The sequence below is a fragment of the Dinoponera quadriceps genome, unplaced genomic scaffold (genome assembly GCF_001313825.1).
Source record: "Dinoponera quadriceps isolate SergipeBrazil2010 unplaced genomic scaffold, ASM131382v1 scaffold248, whole genome shotgun sequence".
NCBI classification, from domain to species: domain Eukaryota; kingdom Metazoa; phylum Arthropoda; class Insecta; order Hymenoptera; family Formicidae; genus Dinoponera; species Dinoponera quadriceps.
Window position 1 is genome coordinate 260,891 of NW_014554606.1, and position 18,121 is coordinate 279,011.

The following is an 18,121-nucleotide window of genomic DNA, read 5'->3' on the forward strand; positions in this document are numbered from 1 at the left end:
CATCGCGTTAGAGCATGACGGTTTAATTCTCAACGGAAACCACGGCCTATCTTTACATTTCGCTATTAAAAAGTAACAAGAGACCAAACACCATATTTATTACTGCATTTTTCTATAAAAAGTAGATTTGTGTGAGAACCGGGAAGCGGCGGAGGCTCCGTATTTACGTTTATAGCGAACGAGGAGATCTTGCCGCGACTCTCCGTGATCGACAGCTTCTCGAACAACATCTCGCGAATCGCCTCTCAATTCTCCGCTTTCTCCCACCCTCTTTTTTCCTTCGTTATAATTCATAATAAATACCTCTCGCGCAAAAGAGACGCAAAACGACGTTTCTCGATCCCCGAACTCCGGAGCGATTTCCCCCTGCTGAATTCGCGCGACGACTTCCGATGAATATCCGAGCCGATCGTCGCGGACATCGTCGTCGTAAGATCATCCTCTTCCTCTCTACGCGATTACCGTGATTCTTGCAAGAGAGACGGCCGGTACGTCCTTATCACGACGTGTCGCCTCAGCGATGTTGACGTTGTTGGGCGGAATGTTGGCCGTGTTGCGGCTGATGATGCAAGCCGACCGAGTGTGGGTGTGGATGGGAATGCGGATGAATCGTCGTGTGGAGGATTCTCGGTGGCGTGCCGCGTCTGGACAGAGGCGGCATGGTGGTACTTCGCGTCGACGTAGGCGTCGGCGCCGGTGGTGTCGAGACCGTCGGTGCAGGCGTCGGGGTCGGCGTCGCGGCTGGTGTCGGAGTCGGCGACGGCGTCTCGTCGCCCAGCACGTCGATCTCGTCATCGTCCTCGTCGTCGGAATCGGCGGGCGCGTCGCTGCTCGCGCGAGACTCGCGACCGCCGCTCAGCGAGAAGTCTACGGGCCGTTCTGTCAACACGAACCATCATCGAGTAATGAGACAAGCCTCGATGGCGAGTCGAGTGATGAAATCGCGCGCAAAGTCCCTGAAATTCCGTCATTCTTGTTTTCGGGCCTGGCAAAAAATTAATCTCGACGGCCCGCGATAGCCCTTAGTGGCGAGCGAACAATCGAGAATGTAGGTCTGACCGAGCACTTAGCGGGTAATTGAGTAATTTTCACCAAGACGGGAGTCGGAACGAGACAGCGAGAGAAAGAGAGGCGCCGAAGGAGGGAACGAATCTCCCGGGTTCCTTACATAACTCGCTCGAGAGTCTAAAGACGGTCGACGAGGCGGTCTCGTCTTCTATGTGCCACCCTTCCCACCCTCTCCGTCGATACCTCCTTCTCGCTTGCTGCCAAGGAGACGTCTATGTAACTCGGTTAGCCCTTCCTACCGAACGAAGCCATCTTGTCTACCAAGACGAACGCGGCTTGGCGTTGCAGACGAATGCAATACCGGACCAAACCATTTAAATCGTTCGAAATGTCGCGTCGTCTCGCGCGAAACGACGCGGTACGTACACCTCGAATTAGATATCATCTCGAAGAAGAGGCTTTAACTAAACACAACAAAACAAACGTCGTCGATTTCAATTTAGGATTCGCAATTATCGATTCTGACTGAAATGATCGGAGGTTTTCCAAGCGAATTCCATCGCGCTATTCGTCTGATGTCACAATCGTGCCGATCGACGAGCGTAATCACTTTTTTTTTTACTTTTTCGAAAGTTATGCGAACATCTAGATTGCGAGAATTGAAAATGCCGAAAGCAGCTCCGGACATTCGCATCGGTGCGCAAAGTAAAGAGGAATTCCGTCGAAAACGATCGCTATTACCGGGACGATCTCTTTCCGCCGCGATGGTGCGGCCGATCCCGCGAGTTTGTAGTGCAGCATATAACACGATATATGTTACCTGGCGAGCGATTGTGGTAATATCTACGACGGAATGCGACCATTACGCAGGCAGGTACTGTTAATGATTATAGTTCCTCGCAACGCAACCACGTTTACGGTCTGGCTAGTTAAGCCGAACTTGCGTAATTTATTGTCAGCGGTATTTTGGTTGCATTATACAGATATCGTCCATTAGCGTGACAACGGGGAAGTATTTAACGACAACCGACGTTATAACGCGCCGTCCCGCGCGCGCGCGCACGCCTCTCCGCTGCCGTGTTCTGGGCAGATTAACCGATAACTATGGCCGATTAATCCCCGACTGTACCGTGACCGTCCTGTGGAGACTCGGTGCGCGCACACTTTATTTCGTATTAATGTATATTTAACATATCGATGTTTCATCGCGTGCATATATATGTGTGTGTGTGTGTATGTAGCGTGTGGATATATATATCTATATATATACATACATATATACATATATATATGTATATGTATATATGTATATATATATATATATATATATACAGTTGCTGTCGTCATCACTGATAAACGTTCGATTGGTCGCGTTATTTTCGAGATCGACACATTTTGCGTGCACCAAGCTCGACGTAAAAAAGTGACGTACACGTTCCTTTCTCTCTCTCTCTCTCTCGCTCTCTCCCCCTCCCCCGGTCCCTCTCTATCTTTTTTTCTCATCGTAGCAGCGCAGCCATTCATAAATTATCGCTTATCTAGGACACAGTGTCATTAATCCAAGTTAATGAACTCGCGGTGCGGGAATACTGCTCGCAGCTGTTTATCGAAAAGTCGATACGCGTATTTAGCGGTAATTGCACGTTGCGGGGACCAGTCGATGCAAAATTCCGTAGATACCGTGATCGCGATGTCGCGCGTGCATATTATCCGACACGGTGCGCCGGTAAATTTTAAGCATTATCGGAACATTTAATAACGCTGTAACCCTCGTTAGAACCGTTCCAAATCCATTTCGCGCCGGGAAATTCTGCTCTCGCGGCGCTATACGAATAAAAAAAAACCGACGCTATTTAACGCTGCCGTGCTAATCGCCGAATACTGGCGATTTACATTTTCGTGTCCTCCGTCCGGACACGTCGATGGAATATTTTTATTGAATTGCGACGCGCGTGAGCTGTTTAACCGAGGAAGATGAAAAGAGAAAAATAACAGGCGCTACTTACCAGCCGGCGATGTAACGGAGATCGATTGCTGCCCCGAATTGGCGTTACCGCCGGTGCTCGTGTTCAGTTTCCTCAGCTGCTTCTTGTGCTTCATTCGCCGATTCTGGAACCACGTTTTCACTTGCGTCTCCGACAGATGTAACGCGGCCGCAAGCTCTACTCTCTCGGGTGTGCTCAGGTATCTCTGCACCTCGAACCTAGCCTCCAATCCCGCCAGTTGCTGGTCGCTGAACACCTGAAAGTTCCGGAAAGCAAAACTTTCGTCTCTCGTCTCAACTGGCCAAACCAAATGCTTCGTTGTGAACACGGACTTGCGTGAGCCGCATTACTTGCAACAGTACGGATGGAGAATTAACGCAGAGACTATTCATTAATCAAGAATAATTAATTCCATTCATTTGGATTAATTAATTTCGGATTAAAAAGTCGGTCTGACGGTGGTAAACGACATAGTCACAACGCTTTTGGCTCATGTAGCGAATATCTCCAACTTACTCTTAGATACGTTATTATTCTTTCATTAGCCTTGAATTATGTACCGTTATCGTAGTATTTAGATCGTCACTGTTTGTACTGTCGTCCACTCTGTGTCGACTCGTAAAAAGAGTTTATACATAGTGTTGGTCACATAAATCGATCATATAAGTCGGTGATTTCAACTTGCGTGATTCGATCTTAGATTCGGTGTGCAGTCGGCGTCATATGTGCTGTACTATTCTCTGGATTAAAAATTACACAATTTTCAGCCTTACGTATATACAGTGGGGAAAAAATGTCGGTATTTGTAATTATAATCGCGCAAGTGAAGAAATTAGAGTCGGAAAAGCATTTTTCAACACTGACAAAAAACAGTAATAGAATCTACGAAATTTTGCTTAAACGAATTTTTTCAAGCACAACGTTCCACTGAACGAATTATATAGTTGCTGTAATGAGTTACCAGTTGATTCAACGATCGCGTTTTGATCAGCAACTATATCAACGTGATACATTGTTGCGCCAACACGTAATTTGTTCAGCGTACACAAAATTCTTTTAAATGAAAGTGACCGCCGATTTTGTCGATCCAACCGCTTTTTTCTCAGTGTAGTAAGTATTATTATATAGTATCAGTGATAATAACCTTATATACATATTGTTACTGCCAATTTTTGGGTTAGATTCTTTAGATTTCGCGGATAGATACTTGGATTTGGCTTCCGAGTTAGCGCCGCATTTTTCATGAATTTGTTTCCGACGTTTCGTGAACCTTTCAGTTCATCTTTTTCGGATGAGGTGTAAGATCGGACTATAATTTTAGGATTCTTCTCGGCGTACAGGTAAGGTCAAAACCGTTAACATTAGAGCCATTAAAACGCCCTATCATTATAATTAGAGTTATGCACTATGCTTGTGCGATTTTCAACCGTACAGGTTACATATAACACTGCGAGTAACGCAATTTTCCGTCTAGGGAATGATACATCACATATGACGCCGACTGTACAGGACACTTTGTTTCGGTAAACGACTATACGATCAAATTAAGAGTCAGTGTGATCAAATCAAGGTCACGATACGATCAATGAAATGTTACAAATTCGAAGGAACCACGCGCAATAAGCTTTCGGAAGACGACAGGCCGCGTCGAAGGCGGGGTTTTCGCGAATATGAAAGAATATGCGCTTACGGTACGAGCTTTTCGTCGTCGGCAATGTTTCAAGGCTGCCAGCTCGCCGACCCCCGGCACCACACCGACCCCCATGCCAGTGCTGCCAAAAAGCGGTCCCAAGAAGAAGGCCGCAGCGGCGGGCGGCGCCGTAGGATAGCCGGGTAGCAGACTGGCGAACTGCTGGTACTGATGATGCTGTCCGTGCCCGGGGGTGGTCGACGTCAAGTGCTGATGATGCAACTGATGGTGGTGCGAATGCGGCGTGACGGTGCCGCGACTAAGGATATCTTCGATGAGGAACGACGTCCTGCTGGCGGAGGTACCGTTCTGACCTGGCTGAGCTTGTTGCTGTTGGCAGGTGGACTGCATCTTTTTCTCGCTCGACGCGCGACGCTGCGAGACACGTTTACGCGAGACGTCCGAGACACGGAAGTCCGACGTGGTGTTACATCCTTGGCGGAGTCGTCACGGATCGAACGATCTCACGCTTCCTCACGGGGCTCTTCAGAGTCGTCCTCCTCGGAAGCTCGAGAATGCGCGAGAAGGACCTTGCATCACCACGGAGAGTAGCTTCTTCCTCGCGAGGAGAAGAGCGCGAAACGGTGATATTCTCTTTCTCTCTCTTCCTCTCCGCGCGCGCGCAAGAGTCTTCTCTCTTTTCCTCTGTTCACATTTATGGGCACGTACGCGGCCGACCGTGGGTATCGCGGAATACCGCGTCCGGGGCGATGAAACTCGCGCTCGACTCGCGAAAAGAAGGTCGCGTCACTCTCGGGTCACTTTGTTCTCGTTACGCGTTAACGTAAAGTGAATAAATTGAAAAATAGCCTCCCTCAGGCCAAGGGAGGCTAAGGTTGTCGAGCAACGTTTATCCTCACGAGCGTCCCGATGAAATCGAATTGATCGCCGCGGATCGCGCGACGTTTGATGGACGTAAGTCGCGAGGACGCGGCGGCGTCGGCGGCGGCGGCGGCGGCGGCGGCGTCGTCGTCGTCGTCGTCGTTCACCGTCGTTCGCCGTCGTTCACCGACGTTTTAGGGAGTATCGGTGCGCGCGATTCAGGGCGATTCAACCCCCCGTGCGCGCGATCATCGGCAGCCCCTCCCTGCCCGCTGTAGTAGCTGGTACCATGTCGAAGAAGGGTAGCGCACTACCGACGACTATCCAAGGCCGGCCTGGCGTCCGCATTGGCCGGCGTCGCGACGCTCGCCGTCGCCTGGGTTGGTTCCGCGTTCGTCCCTGGGCGGGTCCTCGTCATTCGTTTCCATGGACACGCGCGCTCGGGTATTCATGTATCCTCCGCTACGTACCGTAACTGAGAGGACGGGAAGCGGAGGCGACGGCGACGGTGGAGGCGGAGGCGGTGGCGACGGCGGAGGAGGGACGGATCTTTCTGTATATCTGCGATTCTCTCTCCATTCTGCCGCCGCGCTCTCGCACGTAGGATAATAATGGTACGGATATATGAGCGTGCATGTGTACGCGCGCGTGTGTGTGTATAAGAGAGTACGTCCTGAAAACCCTTACTCCCGCTGATATAGCCATCCGCGTTATACCACCGAGCGCGACGGGTTCGCGACGCGGTCGCGAGAAGTATAACATTCCATTCAAGAGCGATTCGTGCGTCCTTCGCGCGGATAACGTCCTTCATTGCGGCAACTCCTCTTATCCTGGACGGTAACGACGATGGGGGGAACAACCCGGTCGGGAAAAGCCGATGTTCTTGTTCGCGTGCGCGATGTTTTGCGCGAATCGCTTCATGTCCGTTCGATCGTATCTCTTTGGAGTGTGCATCGTCGTCGTCGTCGTCGAGCGTCGAGTCGGGTTTTCCGCTCCTATGGTCGATATGCCGCGTCGAGCCGCGTCGGTATTGAATCTTCGAAGGGAGGACGAGCAGAAACGCGAGATTAAATTACTTATCGGATCATGTACACGGCGCGCGCGCTTTCCAAATGGCGGTACACGCGTGTAACGCACCTAACCATCCATACCTCCCCCTCCCCCCTCTCTCCCGGTCCATAGGTGATAGACAGAGCAACCGGCCCGACGTGGATTTAATCGAGGAGCGCGCGTACACTCGCTATAAACGTATTCTATCAAATAATTGCGTCTCACGCAGATATGTCACACTTTCATTATCTTTCATTATCTCTCACAGATAACGAAGTGCAATACAATTGATAAAAATAAGAAAGAAAATAAAAAGGAAGCGAGAGAGATAGATAGACAGACAGACAGAGAGAGAGAAAGATAGAGAGAGAGAGAGGGGGGGGGATGATCTCCGGTCGAACGATAGAGTATTTCGGTTAATCTCAATGGCTTTTCGAATCACCGACGACGTCAGAGATCTGTCTGTATGAAACTACGACGGCCGGCTATGATTAGGGTCGAGGGACGCGTGCCGACATTTAGACGGGGTTGCTTCTGCGATTATTGAGTAAATTAACGTCGCGGTAATTGCGTTACCGGCGCGTGTCCATCCGTCCGTCCGCCTGCGTCGCGTCGCTCGGCGTCACCTCGCCTCGCCTCGTCTCGCCTCGCTCCCTCGACGCATTTACCAGAGCCGCCCTCCGGCTCGCTTATAAAGCCGAAAATCCATCGTCCGGGGTTTCGACGCGCTCAAAAACGTTCTACGATGGCATCGGCGATGAATCCTCCGGGGACTCGTTAGGCGAGAGAGGGCAAGCGACGCACGTTAATTTTCGAGTTCTTTATTATTGGAGCCGTAATACGTCGTGTATACTACGTGGCACGCGATGTACCATCCATCTACATTCGGTTAATGCTCATTAAGACAAAAAATCGCCCCCTCGGTGGTGAGTTGTGATATCTTAATCCTCTGCGACGTCGGCGTCTCGTTCTTCCAGCCAGCCGATCCTGTCGCAAAATCGTCCTTTGTACACTGACGCTAAATTTAAGTATTTCAATGTACTGAATGTACATTGTACTGAATACAATGTACTTCAATGAAACGCGGTACAAATGTACGCGCGTTGTTTCGTTGCTTGAACGCTGCGATGTTAAAATGAGCATACAATTGAGAAAGTGTTGTTCGGTGAGCGAATTCGTGCGGACCGGCTGGAAAGAGACGACAGCCCGAATCGCAACGGATTAGTAAAACGTAACGAATAAACAAAAATATACATACTCGAAGCGTTTAGATTAAACAGATGCAGCATGCTAGGGTGGCTTTCCGTTGCGACTCGACGATAAATACAAACTCGTTCGTTCCTCGGCGATGTGATGGTGATCAAGTGTGATATCAAGTATTTGTGATGACTAACACACTACCGTTAATAACGATTAAATGTCGTCGTCGTTGGACGCACGCTTGTAAAAGGCACGGGAGAAGCTGGCGGGACTCTGCGAGCCACAAAAGAAGAAGCCGCGCCGCCACAACACGAAGAACGCCATGGCAACCGGGATCGCTATGAGGAGGCCGATCATCATACCCACGAGTATCGCGGCGTCTCTCTCCGGTCGTGCGTTGTACAAATCCAAGCAGCGTAGATGCCAGTTGGTCAAGGACGTGAGGTTCCTCCCCTCGTGTTCCGGCGGTGCGGAACAGGTGAGCTGACCGACCTCGTCTCCCATCAGTCGCTTGCCGTATTGCGGCAGCAAAATGCCGACCTACAGGGAGGACGCGCGCTTGTTACTTGCTCGCAGTGAGCGTACGAAACTCGTCGAACGTGTAGCTTGCTCGCGAGCTGCGTTATAGCTTCGATAAAAATCTCTCTTCGCCGATTGTGTGCGCGCGCTTCCGATCGCGCGCGTCCCCGTGATTGCCGCAACTTACCAGAAATTGATTATTGCAATCGCAGCTCCATTCGTTGTTCATCAGATCCAATTCTTCGAGTTTGTCCCATCTGCCTACGAGCATGGCCGGCAAATATCGAAGAGCGTTATCTGATATGATCAGTTTCTTTAACGGCGGCCACGTTGCGCCGCCCTCGAGATTCTGCGAATTCACCGTGATTTTTATACCGTGATTCTCTCGCTGTGTAATTGTGTATCGATTATATACGCATATGTATCGCCGAGTCTGTTGTACCTGATATCCCAATGCGTAATCATCGATCTGCTGTAATTTCGGACAATTTTGCACGTAGAGATTTTCCAGATTGACCAGCTTCGACAACCCGCCGTTCTCGATCGCCGTTAGATTCTGCATGTAGCACAAACTGACTTCCCTCAAGTTCGTCAAATTCGGGAAAGCGTTCGTGTGATCGATCACCTTTATCGGATTGTCATCCAGACGAAGACATTCCAGTGCCTCGGCTCCTTCCAAAGACGTGGGCACGTAAACAAGTGAATTGCCGGCCAAGTTCAACTTCTTCAAGTATCTAAATCGACGGGGAAATACGCGCGGTCAACAGGAACGCAGTTTTGCACGCGCTTTACCGTAACTCGGGTTCAGAGAACCGAACGAAATTGTAATATTTTATTTGTCCGTGGCTTCTTACTTGGCGGTATGAAACTGAATCTTTGGCAATTCCTTTAAACTGCAATAGCTGATGTCCAATTCCTCTAAGTACGATAAGCTACTGATCGCTATGGACGTACGATAATCGAACATAATGAAAGGATTCTCAGAGAGATTCAACACCTTCAAGCTGGCAAGGTGCTCGAATAGACTCTGATGCAGCCAATGGAGTGAATTACCAGCCAGATTCAAGGTTTTCAGGTTCGACAGAGGCTCGTACGCTTCTGGCGAGAACTTGCCCTGAAACGTTCGGAAATATATTAATTTCCCTCGCGTAAAATAGCAACCGACAGATAAATAAAATAGATTAACGTGAATGAAAGAGAGAAAGATGATATTGTTTCTTGATATCTCTTCGTTTTATATTATTTGCTGTAAGATAAAAAATCTTTAACGATTTAAATAAATAAGCTGATAAGTTTATCTGAAGAAAATATTAAGCATCAACATCTGTTGGTTTGTTCTATTATCATCTAGAACGTACGAGTTCTATATCTATCGATTTCACAGTGGCGTACCGCATAACCGTACGTGTAGCGTATTGCATACTTGTTCGAATCCATTCTACGAAGCCGAGAGAGTTGTTCTTCCTCGAAAAGCGATTTCGTTGCTTCATCTTTCCTAAGTTAAGATAGTATCATCTTTCATAGTTAAGATAAAATCAGACGAAGAAACTAAAACTGCCATCCAATTCATGCATTACAGTTGTAAGCGTCGTTCTATCTTTGGCACTTAATGAACAACAAAGATAGAATGACGCTTACAAAGCTATAAGCGTGAATCGGACCGCGGCCTAAGAATTCTACTGTCACGGACAATTATATATTTGATTAACGAAACTCGAGATTATCAGTCATTGATTAAATAACCGGAATTACGAAATGCTGGAATTTCTTGTTGATCGATGATTCACGATCGATGAGAACACAGGCGCTTGCGCCTCTTTGTGTGGACGATATTGCAATTGCACGGGCCAACTTACATCGGTATTTCGTTACCTCGAAAACATGCGGCTGCAGTCGTTGCGACGTGAGCTGATTGTAACTCAGGTCTAACTCAGTGAGATTAACGAGCTCTTTGAAGGCGCTATAGTCGATCACGGCGATGCGATTTTTTCGCAGGATTAATCGTTCGACGATTATCTTCGGGAAAGGCGTGACATGTACCAAGAGATTACCCTCGAACGAAATCTCCTTTGCCGCCTTGATGTCCGACCATTGGCTATTGTTGAAGTGATTTTCCAGGGCACGGTTGCTACAGTTTACGTAGCGATCTAAAGATGTTTAGGGAGTTTTTGTTAACACCATTTTCAACAGTCGTTACGTTATATCTTTCCGAGAAGGCTTCCCGCGTATTATTTAGCACCTTAGCGAACATGAATTTGTTAAGCGTCGCTTTGCGAAAGACATCGAGTCTCCTCGATCGAGGTGATGATAATTTTACTCTGGCTACCTGTACAATTGCACACAGTGCACAAACTCGGTCTGCCCGTTTCCTCGATCGTACGATCCGTAGGTAGATGCGTGTCTACGATATCAAGTGGCAAGCTGCTATTCGTATCACACCCCGCGAGAAGGAATATCGTGAGCAAAGGGAATAATACTCGGAGAATCATCCTGGCACGGCGATACATCAACTGTAAGCTTACTCGCGGCGTTAGCTCGATTTAGCCTGGCAGTATCATCGCGACTTCTCGTACATGATAACAAAATACAGCGATAAGATTACAGCCTCGCTCATCGCAATTACTCATCGTTCGAGGTAGGTGAGCAAAGTGCCGGTGTTCTCATCTCGCCGATAATATCTAAAATCGTGAAGCGATATTTTAGCTCTCGTAACAACAGACTGATATTTGGTAATATCTTCACATTTGCGCGCACGTGTGCGTGCGTGAGTATGTGCATGACAAAATATACAGCCCGATATACCCTCTCTTCTCCTCAGCAATGACTCCAAGAGTTTCGTCCCCAACACCAGTATTCGATTGTACGATGTGGTTTGCGAAATATTGCGTATTGCCGAGACAGTACGGTCGAAACAAGCTGGTTCAGCAACGAACTCGAGGGCGCGTGTGCACTCCCAGACCGCCGAACATGGTTTATACAGCCCGATGAATCATATCGATAGACGTGTATCGAGAGCAATGATCGTTGAATCAACGAACGTCGTAAAAAGGATTTCCTGAATAAAAAGTAGACTCTAGTCCGCCGTGGAGGAAACGTCATTACGTAGACATGTGTGTCGCAGCGAAGGATTTCGAAGCGGCCGCTTGAATCGCCGAGCGATATTTACTATGGCGGCGACGCGAACCGGTACGGCCGGCGCCACCTGGCGGACGAGACGGCGAGCGAGAGGGGGCCGGGCGAGAAAGAAGCACGGCGCTACATCTGGCGGAGGAGCGTGCGAACGCGCGCCACCGCCGCCACCACCGCCGCCACCGCGGCGGCGAGAAACCTTCGCGAAAAGTATTGAATCGATGACGTCACAAAAGACGAGACAGTGGAAGGAGTAGACGGGGGCAGACGGTCGCGCGTTGAAAAATGTCCGATTACTTAAATTTATCGGCTACGTGAACGAGTGGTAAACAGAGTTGCGGATCGCGGTGCGACGAGCGGGTTGACGAGCGTACGCCGGCGGTATCGGCAAATTCGACGTGTTATCGCGGTGGAGACGGCGCGTTCTTGGACACGTGCGCGAGAAATACGGCTCGCCGCTTCCGATGGTCGCATTCGGCTATGACGGTTCGATCGCACCGAAAAGTCCTGACAAAATAAAACGAGTGGAACGGCCTCGTCGTAGCAAGGTGTCGCGCGCCAAGGTGCCACACAGGATCACGATAACCGGTAAGAGAGCCAACGTCGAGCTCGAGAGAGGGCCGCGAAGCCGAACGGAGAGTGCTCTCTCGAACGATATTTCTCACCGACGTCTCGCTCCCCGCGTTCCGTCCGCGCAATTGAGGTTAGGTTCGCCGCCAGTCTCTGCGCGCGAGCCTATATACGAGTGAACGCCCATTTTTCTTCGGACGACGATCGGATCGCACGCGTCCTCGTGGATCCGCGCGAGAGAACGCCGCGATGCCGTTCGAGTCGCGCGTTCCCCGGGTTCGCGTAGTCGCGGCCGTAAGTGCCCTTCGTTGTTTGCGCTCGGTCGCGGCGGATCGAGTTTCGAAATCTCGGCGAACGCACGCCGAATTCGGCTATCGCGAGAGAGTCTCTCTCCCTCTCTTTTTCCGCATCGTGCGTCGTCCGACATTTTTACGCGAAAAAGTCGAGCTCGACGTCGGACGCTGGATCGAGCGTTTAAAATAGTCCGATCGCCTCGCATGGCCAATTTCGAAGGCGTGAGAACAGGTGTCACGTAACGATACGAGGGACGGGCGGTTCGCGCCAATGTACGACACGAGAGAGATATCCCGTTTTGCGCGATCAGCTGATAACATTTCAGAGTTTATTTACGAGCGCGTGTTGCCTCATCGGTCTCTTGTCTCCCCGACTATTTCCGCGACAATTATCGTCGGGGGCACCGCGCGTCCTCCGCGTACGTCGTTGAGTTCCTCTCGCGACAATCTTTTTCTTCATGCACACATACTCGTGTACACGTGAGCGTGTGTGTGTATATGTGTGGAGTAGCGATCATTCGATCCGTTATCGAATGTTATGGAATGACAGAAAGAAGCGAAAGAGAGGAGGAGGCGCGGTCGACATGGACGGGACTCGCGACGGACGAGCGCACAACAGCGTAGGGCGTGTTTTGGAGCGCAGTTTTTGTGCGCGGCGGCGAGAGAGAGCGCAGGTTAACACTTGGATGATCGACGGCTAGTAAACAGTGCCGCCGGTGTGCATGCCGTATTTTTTCTTTTCTTTCACCGCGTTTATCAGCGCGATAAACACGTGTGTCGCGCAATTAATAATAATTATTTCGAGCTAATAGCACGAACGTCATTCGTACTTCGCCTTTCCTGCTCTTTGCTCCGGCGGCCTTCGATCTCTCTCTATCTCTCTCTCGCTCGCACGTTATGATACTTATAATTGCTCCTATAGATAATGCGCATGCAACGAATGTCACTTCGTATTCTCGTTCTCGCGGCCTTCCCGCTCGAACGTCGTCTCGGCGATACGATCGAATTTCAATGTTTGAGAATTCTAACGGCAAATCCGATCACCCGCACTGCACCGGATTGGTGCACGCCGAAGGCTGCAGTAACACGAAGCGGTTATTTAAATGAAAAAACACGGTTGAAACGATTAAACACCTGATAATGATATTGTCGCATTATTTAGCGGGATGTATATTCATTATTTCTCATCGGCAAAGTACTTTTTTATGTATGCATTGTATTTGGATACTTTGTGTGCAGCGGGCTTTAATGTGCACCGATCCGGTTTAACGCAAGGTGATTGAATTTACTATGCAAGAAAGAATCTAATTAAAGTCTAATTAAGAACGCGACGAGACGTCCGACGGCTACTTGCGACGAATATGATTCCCTCGTTCGAGATGAATGCTTGCTCTCGCTAATTTCGCAAATCTTCAAACGTTGTTGCGCTTCTCCGTTCCGCAGGCGTTCAATCTCGCGAGGATGCTCGAATATCGTCTCGCACGCTCTCCCGGGAAGCGCGCTGGCGAAACGCGCGCGGACGAAACCCATGCGGCATCCTTCGCGGGTTATTTCTCTGGACTTTCGAGAGAGCCTTTATTTATTATTCATGTCGAAAGGGAGATACGCTCGAAATCGATGGAAGCCCTAGCGCCGATAGCGCCGATACCGTCTAATGATGACATTTAAATGCGGTGCCGCATCGTTCGATTGTTGGCGCGACGCGACAGCAGCTTCTCTCTTTCGGTTTCCTCATATTTTCTTTTCCTTCGCTCTTCGTTTCTCCCGCTTCTCTCGAATTTCACGGAGCGCATCGCTCGTGAACGGAAATTAGAGCGGCTCTCTCTCTCTCGAATAAATCGACGAATATCATCGTGTCGAACAATCCGCGATTCGTTTGATCTGCGACAATGATTTTTACCTTTTCCCCAGTGCGCACCAACGGATTAAAGCGGATTTTGAGCCGGCGAGCGTTTGAGTAAAAGCAACACCACCGGCTCTTCGAAGCGCGGATTATCCGAACGAGAATGGAGATTGCCAAGGAGGAATGATAGGTGAGTGAGACCTCGCTCTGAAGACACAATAATTGCAGTGTCGTTTAGATACTTTTAATTTAGGGCTCCCTTTCGGGTTAGCGCCGCGTCCTACACGGATTTGTTTCCGACGTTTCGTGAGCCGAAGGACACGGCGCCAACTCAAGAAGCTGAATCAAGTATTTGTCCTGAAATATCGTCTAGATGTTAGAATGCAAGTGACTGATGACGTATGGACACAAAAAGGAAAACAAATGTTGCCGCAGGATGCAAGAAGGTAACACCGCCGTTGCGCTAGCGATGGTGACTCCTGGATACGATCAGGACCCTGCCAGCGGGGTCGCGGACTATACGACTCATCAGGATCAGGCTCAGTTCGAGGCTGACAAGAGGGCCGTATACAAACATCCGCTCTTTCCGTTGTTGGCGTTACTCTTTGAAAGATGCGAGCAGGCGACCCAGAGCTCGGACAACTCCACATCCGAAAGCTTCAACATGGATATACAGGCCTTCGTCCAACACCAAGAAAGAGACCGAAAACCCTTCCTGATCAATGACCCCGAGATTGACGGTTTGGTAAGACAGAGTTCTTTCTTTTTCCCCCCTTCCCCGGTATAGCGCCTGCTTGAGATTATCTGCATCCTGTCGCAGAATTCTATCGTGTGTGTGAAAAAAATATTTGACCGGTTAGAATCACATATACAGAGTGTCCGGTAATTTTTGGCACATATCGCTCGTTTGTACGCAGTAAAAATAGCCATATGTAGATGCTTCTTTAATTAATAAATTAAAAAATTTACGTGTTGTAAAGGTTTTTTTTTTCATCAGAATAGCTTCTACAAGTATATGACAACGTTGTATTCATCATCGATATATCAAACCTTGAACCTCGAACCTTGTCGCTAGATGCAACAGCTGTCGTATACTTGTAGATTATGTCACTCTAAACAAAAAAAGTTCTATGTCATTATGAGTCATTTTGCAAATAATATGCAAGTTTTTGAATTATTAATTAAAGAAACTTCTATACATGACCATTTTCAATAATTAATAACTAATTAATAAAATTTTACAAAATGTTAGAGGACTTTTCTACTGAAATTTAATCCGTTGTTCCACCTACATACAGCTGCTTCGTCAAAAACTTCCGGGACACCTTGTGTATAAATATTTACAAATTATTACACAGGTATCTTGCGTAAAATTATAAATGAGAAGCTATTTCAGCCCGTCGTGAATCACAGAAGGTTTAAAGTAGGCTCTGTTCTCTCTCTTATATCCTTCTTATCGACACGTGAAATCGATGTGACGAACGGGAACAAACGAACGAGAGAGAGAGAGAGAGAGAGAGAGCGCGAGAAAAGACGATCGGCTAACAAGACTGCGTCACCCTCACTTTTCTCGCGGACATTGCAGATGATCAAGGCGATACAGGTGCTTCGCATCCATCTGCTGGAGTTGGAGAAGGTACAGGAGTTGTGCAAGGACTTCTGCAACAGGTACATCACGTGTTTGAAGGGCAAGATGCAGAGCGAGAACTTGCTGCGCAGCGACTACAGCCACCATGGACACGACATGGGTCCGTCGAGCGGGAGCAATGGCAGCAGTCCGTTGCAGGTTAGACGTTTGTCCGATCAGCCGATACAAGCGAGGCTCTCCCAGGCCTGTCTATCCCCCTTTACCAGCGTAGATATCCTCATAGTCGAAGAGATGCGCGCGATCGTAACGGTTCGAAACATCCCGTCGAACCGTGCATCTCTTCAGATATTACGGAATCCCATCCCTGCTCTCTGACGGCTAGTTGAGACATATATTTGCCAGGTGCTGTCATCTACAGGCAATGATGTTGAGTCGGGAGCTAACGGATTCAGAGTGAGCCGAGGGGACTCCCTGGCGGAGAACGACGGCGCGAGTCAGATCGCGCGTGAAGAGAGCGTCAGTAACGACCAACCGTCGTCGGTCCGATCGTCTTCCGCCGTCCAACGTTCGGCCAAACCCAGTAGCCAAGACCACGACGATCCGCTCTCACCGTCCGCGGTACACGGCAGCACGCCTCTCTCGCAGATCGGAGCGCATCCGTGCGCTCCGGTTAACGATATGTATCTCGGTCAAGGTAAGTGCAGTCCTTTCCGCATTGTCGGCCAAAGATTGGATATCGCCTCGTCAGGATCGCGGCGCGATTGTTTCCTCTTTGTCACTCGCCCTTTCTTTCTCTCATATTGGAATGCGCAAAACTCGCGGAAACTTTTGACGGCCGCAGCGACTTCTCTGAATAATTCCGTTTATAGATGACGTCGATTATGCGCAGACTATCTCTGACAGAATATATCTGGAAGAAGCTGGATATTGGGGACTTGTTGCGTTGCGAGAACGTGAAAAAGAACACGCAGGCTGTGGAAACGTTAACGATGAAAAGTATTTCGGTTAGAAACATCCCTCTCTCTCTCTCTCTCTTTCTATCTCTCTCGTTCGTGATATTCGTATAACCATGCGCGCGCGCGCCACGTTGTTCCGCCGTCAAAGCCGAAAAAATCTGAATGCTTGCTATTCTCCGACACAATCTCCGTTACATCGCATGTATACATCTTTACTCACCACGACTGTATCGAACACGTCGATCGTGTTTAGATATTACTGTTACAGGCTCGCCTTCTCCCGCGGCGAGCGAAGACGAGGACGAAGGTTGTGCTACCACCGGCAACGCAGCTTCGAATCACTCTGGAAATCATAGAAGTAACCACGGTAGCGCCAGGAAGGGACGCCAAAAGCGGGGTGTTTTGCCTAAACAAGCCACCGGAATTATGCGATCGTGGCTCTTCCAGCATTTAGTAGTGAGTAATCGAGATCGATCGTTTCCCATCGCGGTATGCCCTCTCGACCATGTGATTCATGTATGTTTCTTTTTTTTTTGCCTTTCCACTCTCTTTTCAGCATCCTTACCCGACCGAAGACGAGAAACGTCAAATCGCCAGTCAGACGAACTTAACGCTGTTACAAGTGAACAATTGGTTTATCAACGCCCGTCGACGTATCCTCCAGCCTATGTTGGACGCCGGCGCGGAAGCGGTGCCGCGCGTAGGTAAACGTCACAAGGTTTCGAAGCACGCTGCCGTGCAACAACAGACGCCGCAGCAGCAACAGCAGGCGGGCTGGCAGTCCGAAGATTCGGCGAGTGACTCGGGCTCCAGCGACGGCGAGGGAGATGCCGCCAGATCGAAAGACGGTAACGATAGCGATGAAGATGATCTTCACTGACCTCTGTCGATCACCGAAACGTCAACCTCTTTACGGTACCTTCAAATCCAGTTGCTCATTACAGTATTAAGGTATTCGGGAATAGTTATCGCTTTAACTGTCAAATACGTAATTAATCGCGCGAGAGTTAAGAACACGTGGGTAGAGGTTATCACGCTCTCTGATCATTCGACACTCTGACCATCCGTCAGCTACGCGACCGTCAGCTTTTTCATGATGATGATAGCCGTTTAGACCCTTTTTTTCTTTCTTTCACCTTGGCTCATTACCCATATATTGACTTAACGAGTCAGAGACGAGAACTGAGATTGAATAGGTACTAGAAAGAGCAGCTTAACTTAAATACATCTAACTCTAAAACAAAGGGAAAAAATATACGTTTGCATTAAGCTACGAGAAATGTTATTTATTTTTCGACGACAAATTTTTAAGTGAACGCGCGAATAGTGAAGATGAATCCGAGCTTTCTTTTCCTTGGAATTATGATCTTTTTACTAGTTTAGTTGTACCACTTGTAAGACAAGACGCGAAATTGTGTCTGTTGTGAACTGTTATTTATGTGACACGCGTATAATATATGTAAAAAAA

General features: G+C 48.9%; 3 protein-coding genes across 7 annotated transcripts in view; 1 reads left to right on the forward strand and 2 right to left on the reverse strand.

Annotated features, from left to right (window-relative positions):
- Window positions 1-236: 236 nt before the first annotated feature.
- LOC106752284 (brain-specific homeobox protein homolog) lies at window positions 237-5,034 on the reverse strand. Its single transcript, XM_014633861.1, has 3 exons — window positions 4,684-5,034; window positions 3,015-3,249; window positions 237-879 (listed from the first exon to the last, which is right to left on the reverse strand). The coding sequence occupies exons 1-3, from the start codon at window positions 5,032-5,034 to the stop codon at window positions 515-517; spliced, it is 951 nt and encodes a 316-aa protein (XP_014489347.1). The 3' UTR covers window positions 237-514.
- A 2,388-nt stretch (window positions 5,035-7,422) lies between these two features.
- Window positions 7,423-10,763, reverse strand: LOC106752265 (leucine-rich repeat neuronal protein 2-like). Its single transcript, XM_014633835.1, has 6 exons — window positions 10,601-10,763; window positions 10,147-10,421; window positions 9,129-9,388; window positions 8,717-9,008; window positions 8,462-8,623; window positions 7,423-8,295 (listed from the first exon to the last, which is right to left on the reverse strand). The coding sequence occupies exons 1-6, from the start codon at window positions 10,761-10,763 to the stop codon at window positions 7,969-7,971; spliced, it is 1,479 nt and encodes a 492-aa protein (XP_014489321.1). The 3' UTR covers window positions 7,423-7,968.
- Window positions 10,764-11,589: 826 nt separating this feature from the next.
- The window catches only part of LOC106752314 (homeobox protein PKNOX2-like), a 10,493-nt gene continuing 3,961 nt past the window's right edge, over window positions 11,590-18,121 (forward strand). Inside the window, exons 1-8 of one of the 5 annotated variants that reach the window (XM_014633928.1) lie at window positions 11,590-11,991; window positions 14,178-14,299; window positions 14,483-14,854; window positions 15,695-15,895; window positions 16,100-16,391; window positions 16,567-16,701; window positions 16,907-17,109; window positions 17,210-17,501. In XM_014633928.1, coding sequence (XP_014489414.1) covers window positions 14,504-14,854; window positions 15,695-15,895; window positions 16,100-16,391; window positions 16,567-16,701; window positions 16,907-17,109; window positions 17,210-17,501 — 1,474 coding nt within the window. In that variant the 5' untranslated portion in view covers window positions 11,590-11,991; window positions 14,178-14,299; window positions 14,483-14,503. Of the gene's footprint in view, window positions 11,992-12,157; window positions 12,268-14,177; window positions 14,300-14,482; window positions 14,855-15,694; window positions 15,896-16,099; window positions 16,392-16,566; window positions 16,702-16,906; window positions 17,110-17,209 lie in introns of those variants that run through there. The other 4 variants (XM_014633926.1, XM_014633929.1, XM_014633927.1 and 1 more) reach the window with 4 other exon arrangements.

What these genes read in the sequence shown, in the direction of transcription:
- LOC106752284 (XM_014633861.1), bottom strand. Translation starts at nt 5,034, where the DNA reads ATGCAGTCCACCTGCCAACAGCAACAAGCTCAGCCAGGTCAGAACGGT. An exon ending in GACGACGAAAAGCTCGTACC is followed by an intron (nt 3,250 to 4,683) that starts GTAAGCGCATAT and finishes CGGAACTTTCAG; the next exon opens with GTGTTCAGCGACCAGCAACT. An exon ending in CTCCGTTACATCGCCGGCTG is followed by an intron (nt 880 to 3,014) that starts GTAAGTAGCGCC and finishes TCGTGTTGACAG; the next exon opens with AACGGCCCGTAGACTTCTCG.
- LOC106752265 (XM_014633835.1), bottom strand. Translation starts at nt 10,763, where the DNA reads ATGATTCTCCGAGTATTATTCCCTTTGCTCACGATATTCCTTCTCGCG. An exon ending in CACTGTGTGCAATTGTACAG is followed by an intron (nt 10,422 to 10,600) that starts GTAGCCAGAGTA and finishes AAACATCTTTAG; the next exon opens with ATCGCTACGTAAACTGTAGC. An exon ending in TGCAGCCGCATGTTTTCGAG is followed by an intron (nt 9,389 to 10,146) that starts GTAACGAAATAC and finishes CGAACGTTTCAG; the next exon opens with GGCAAGTTCTCGCCAGAAGC.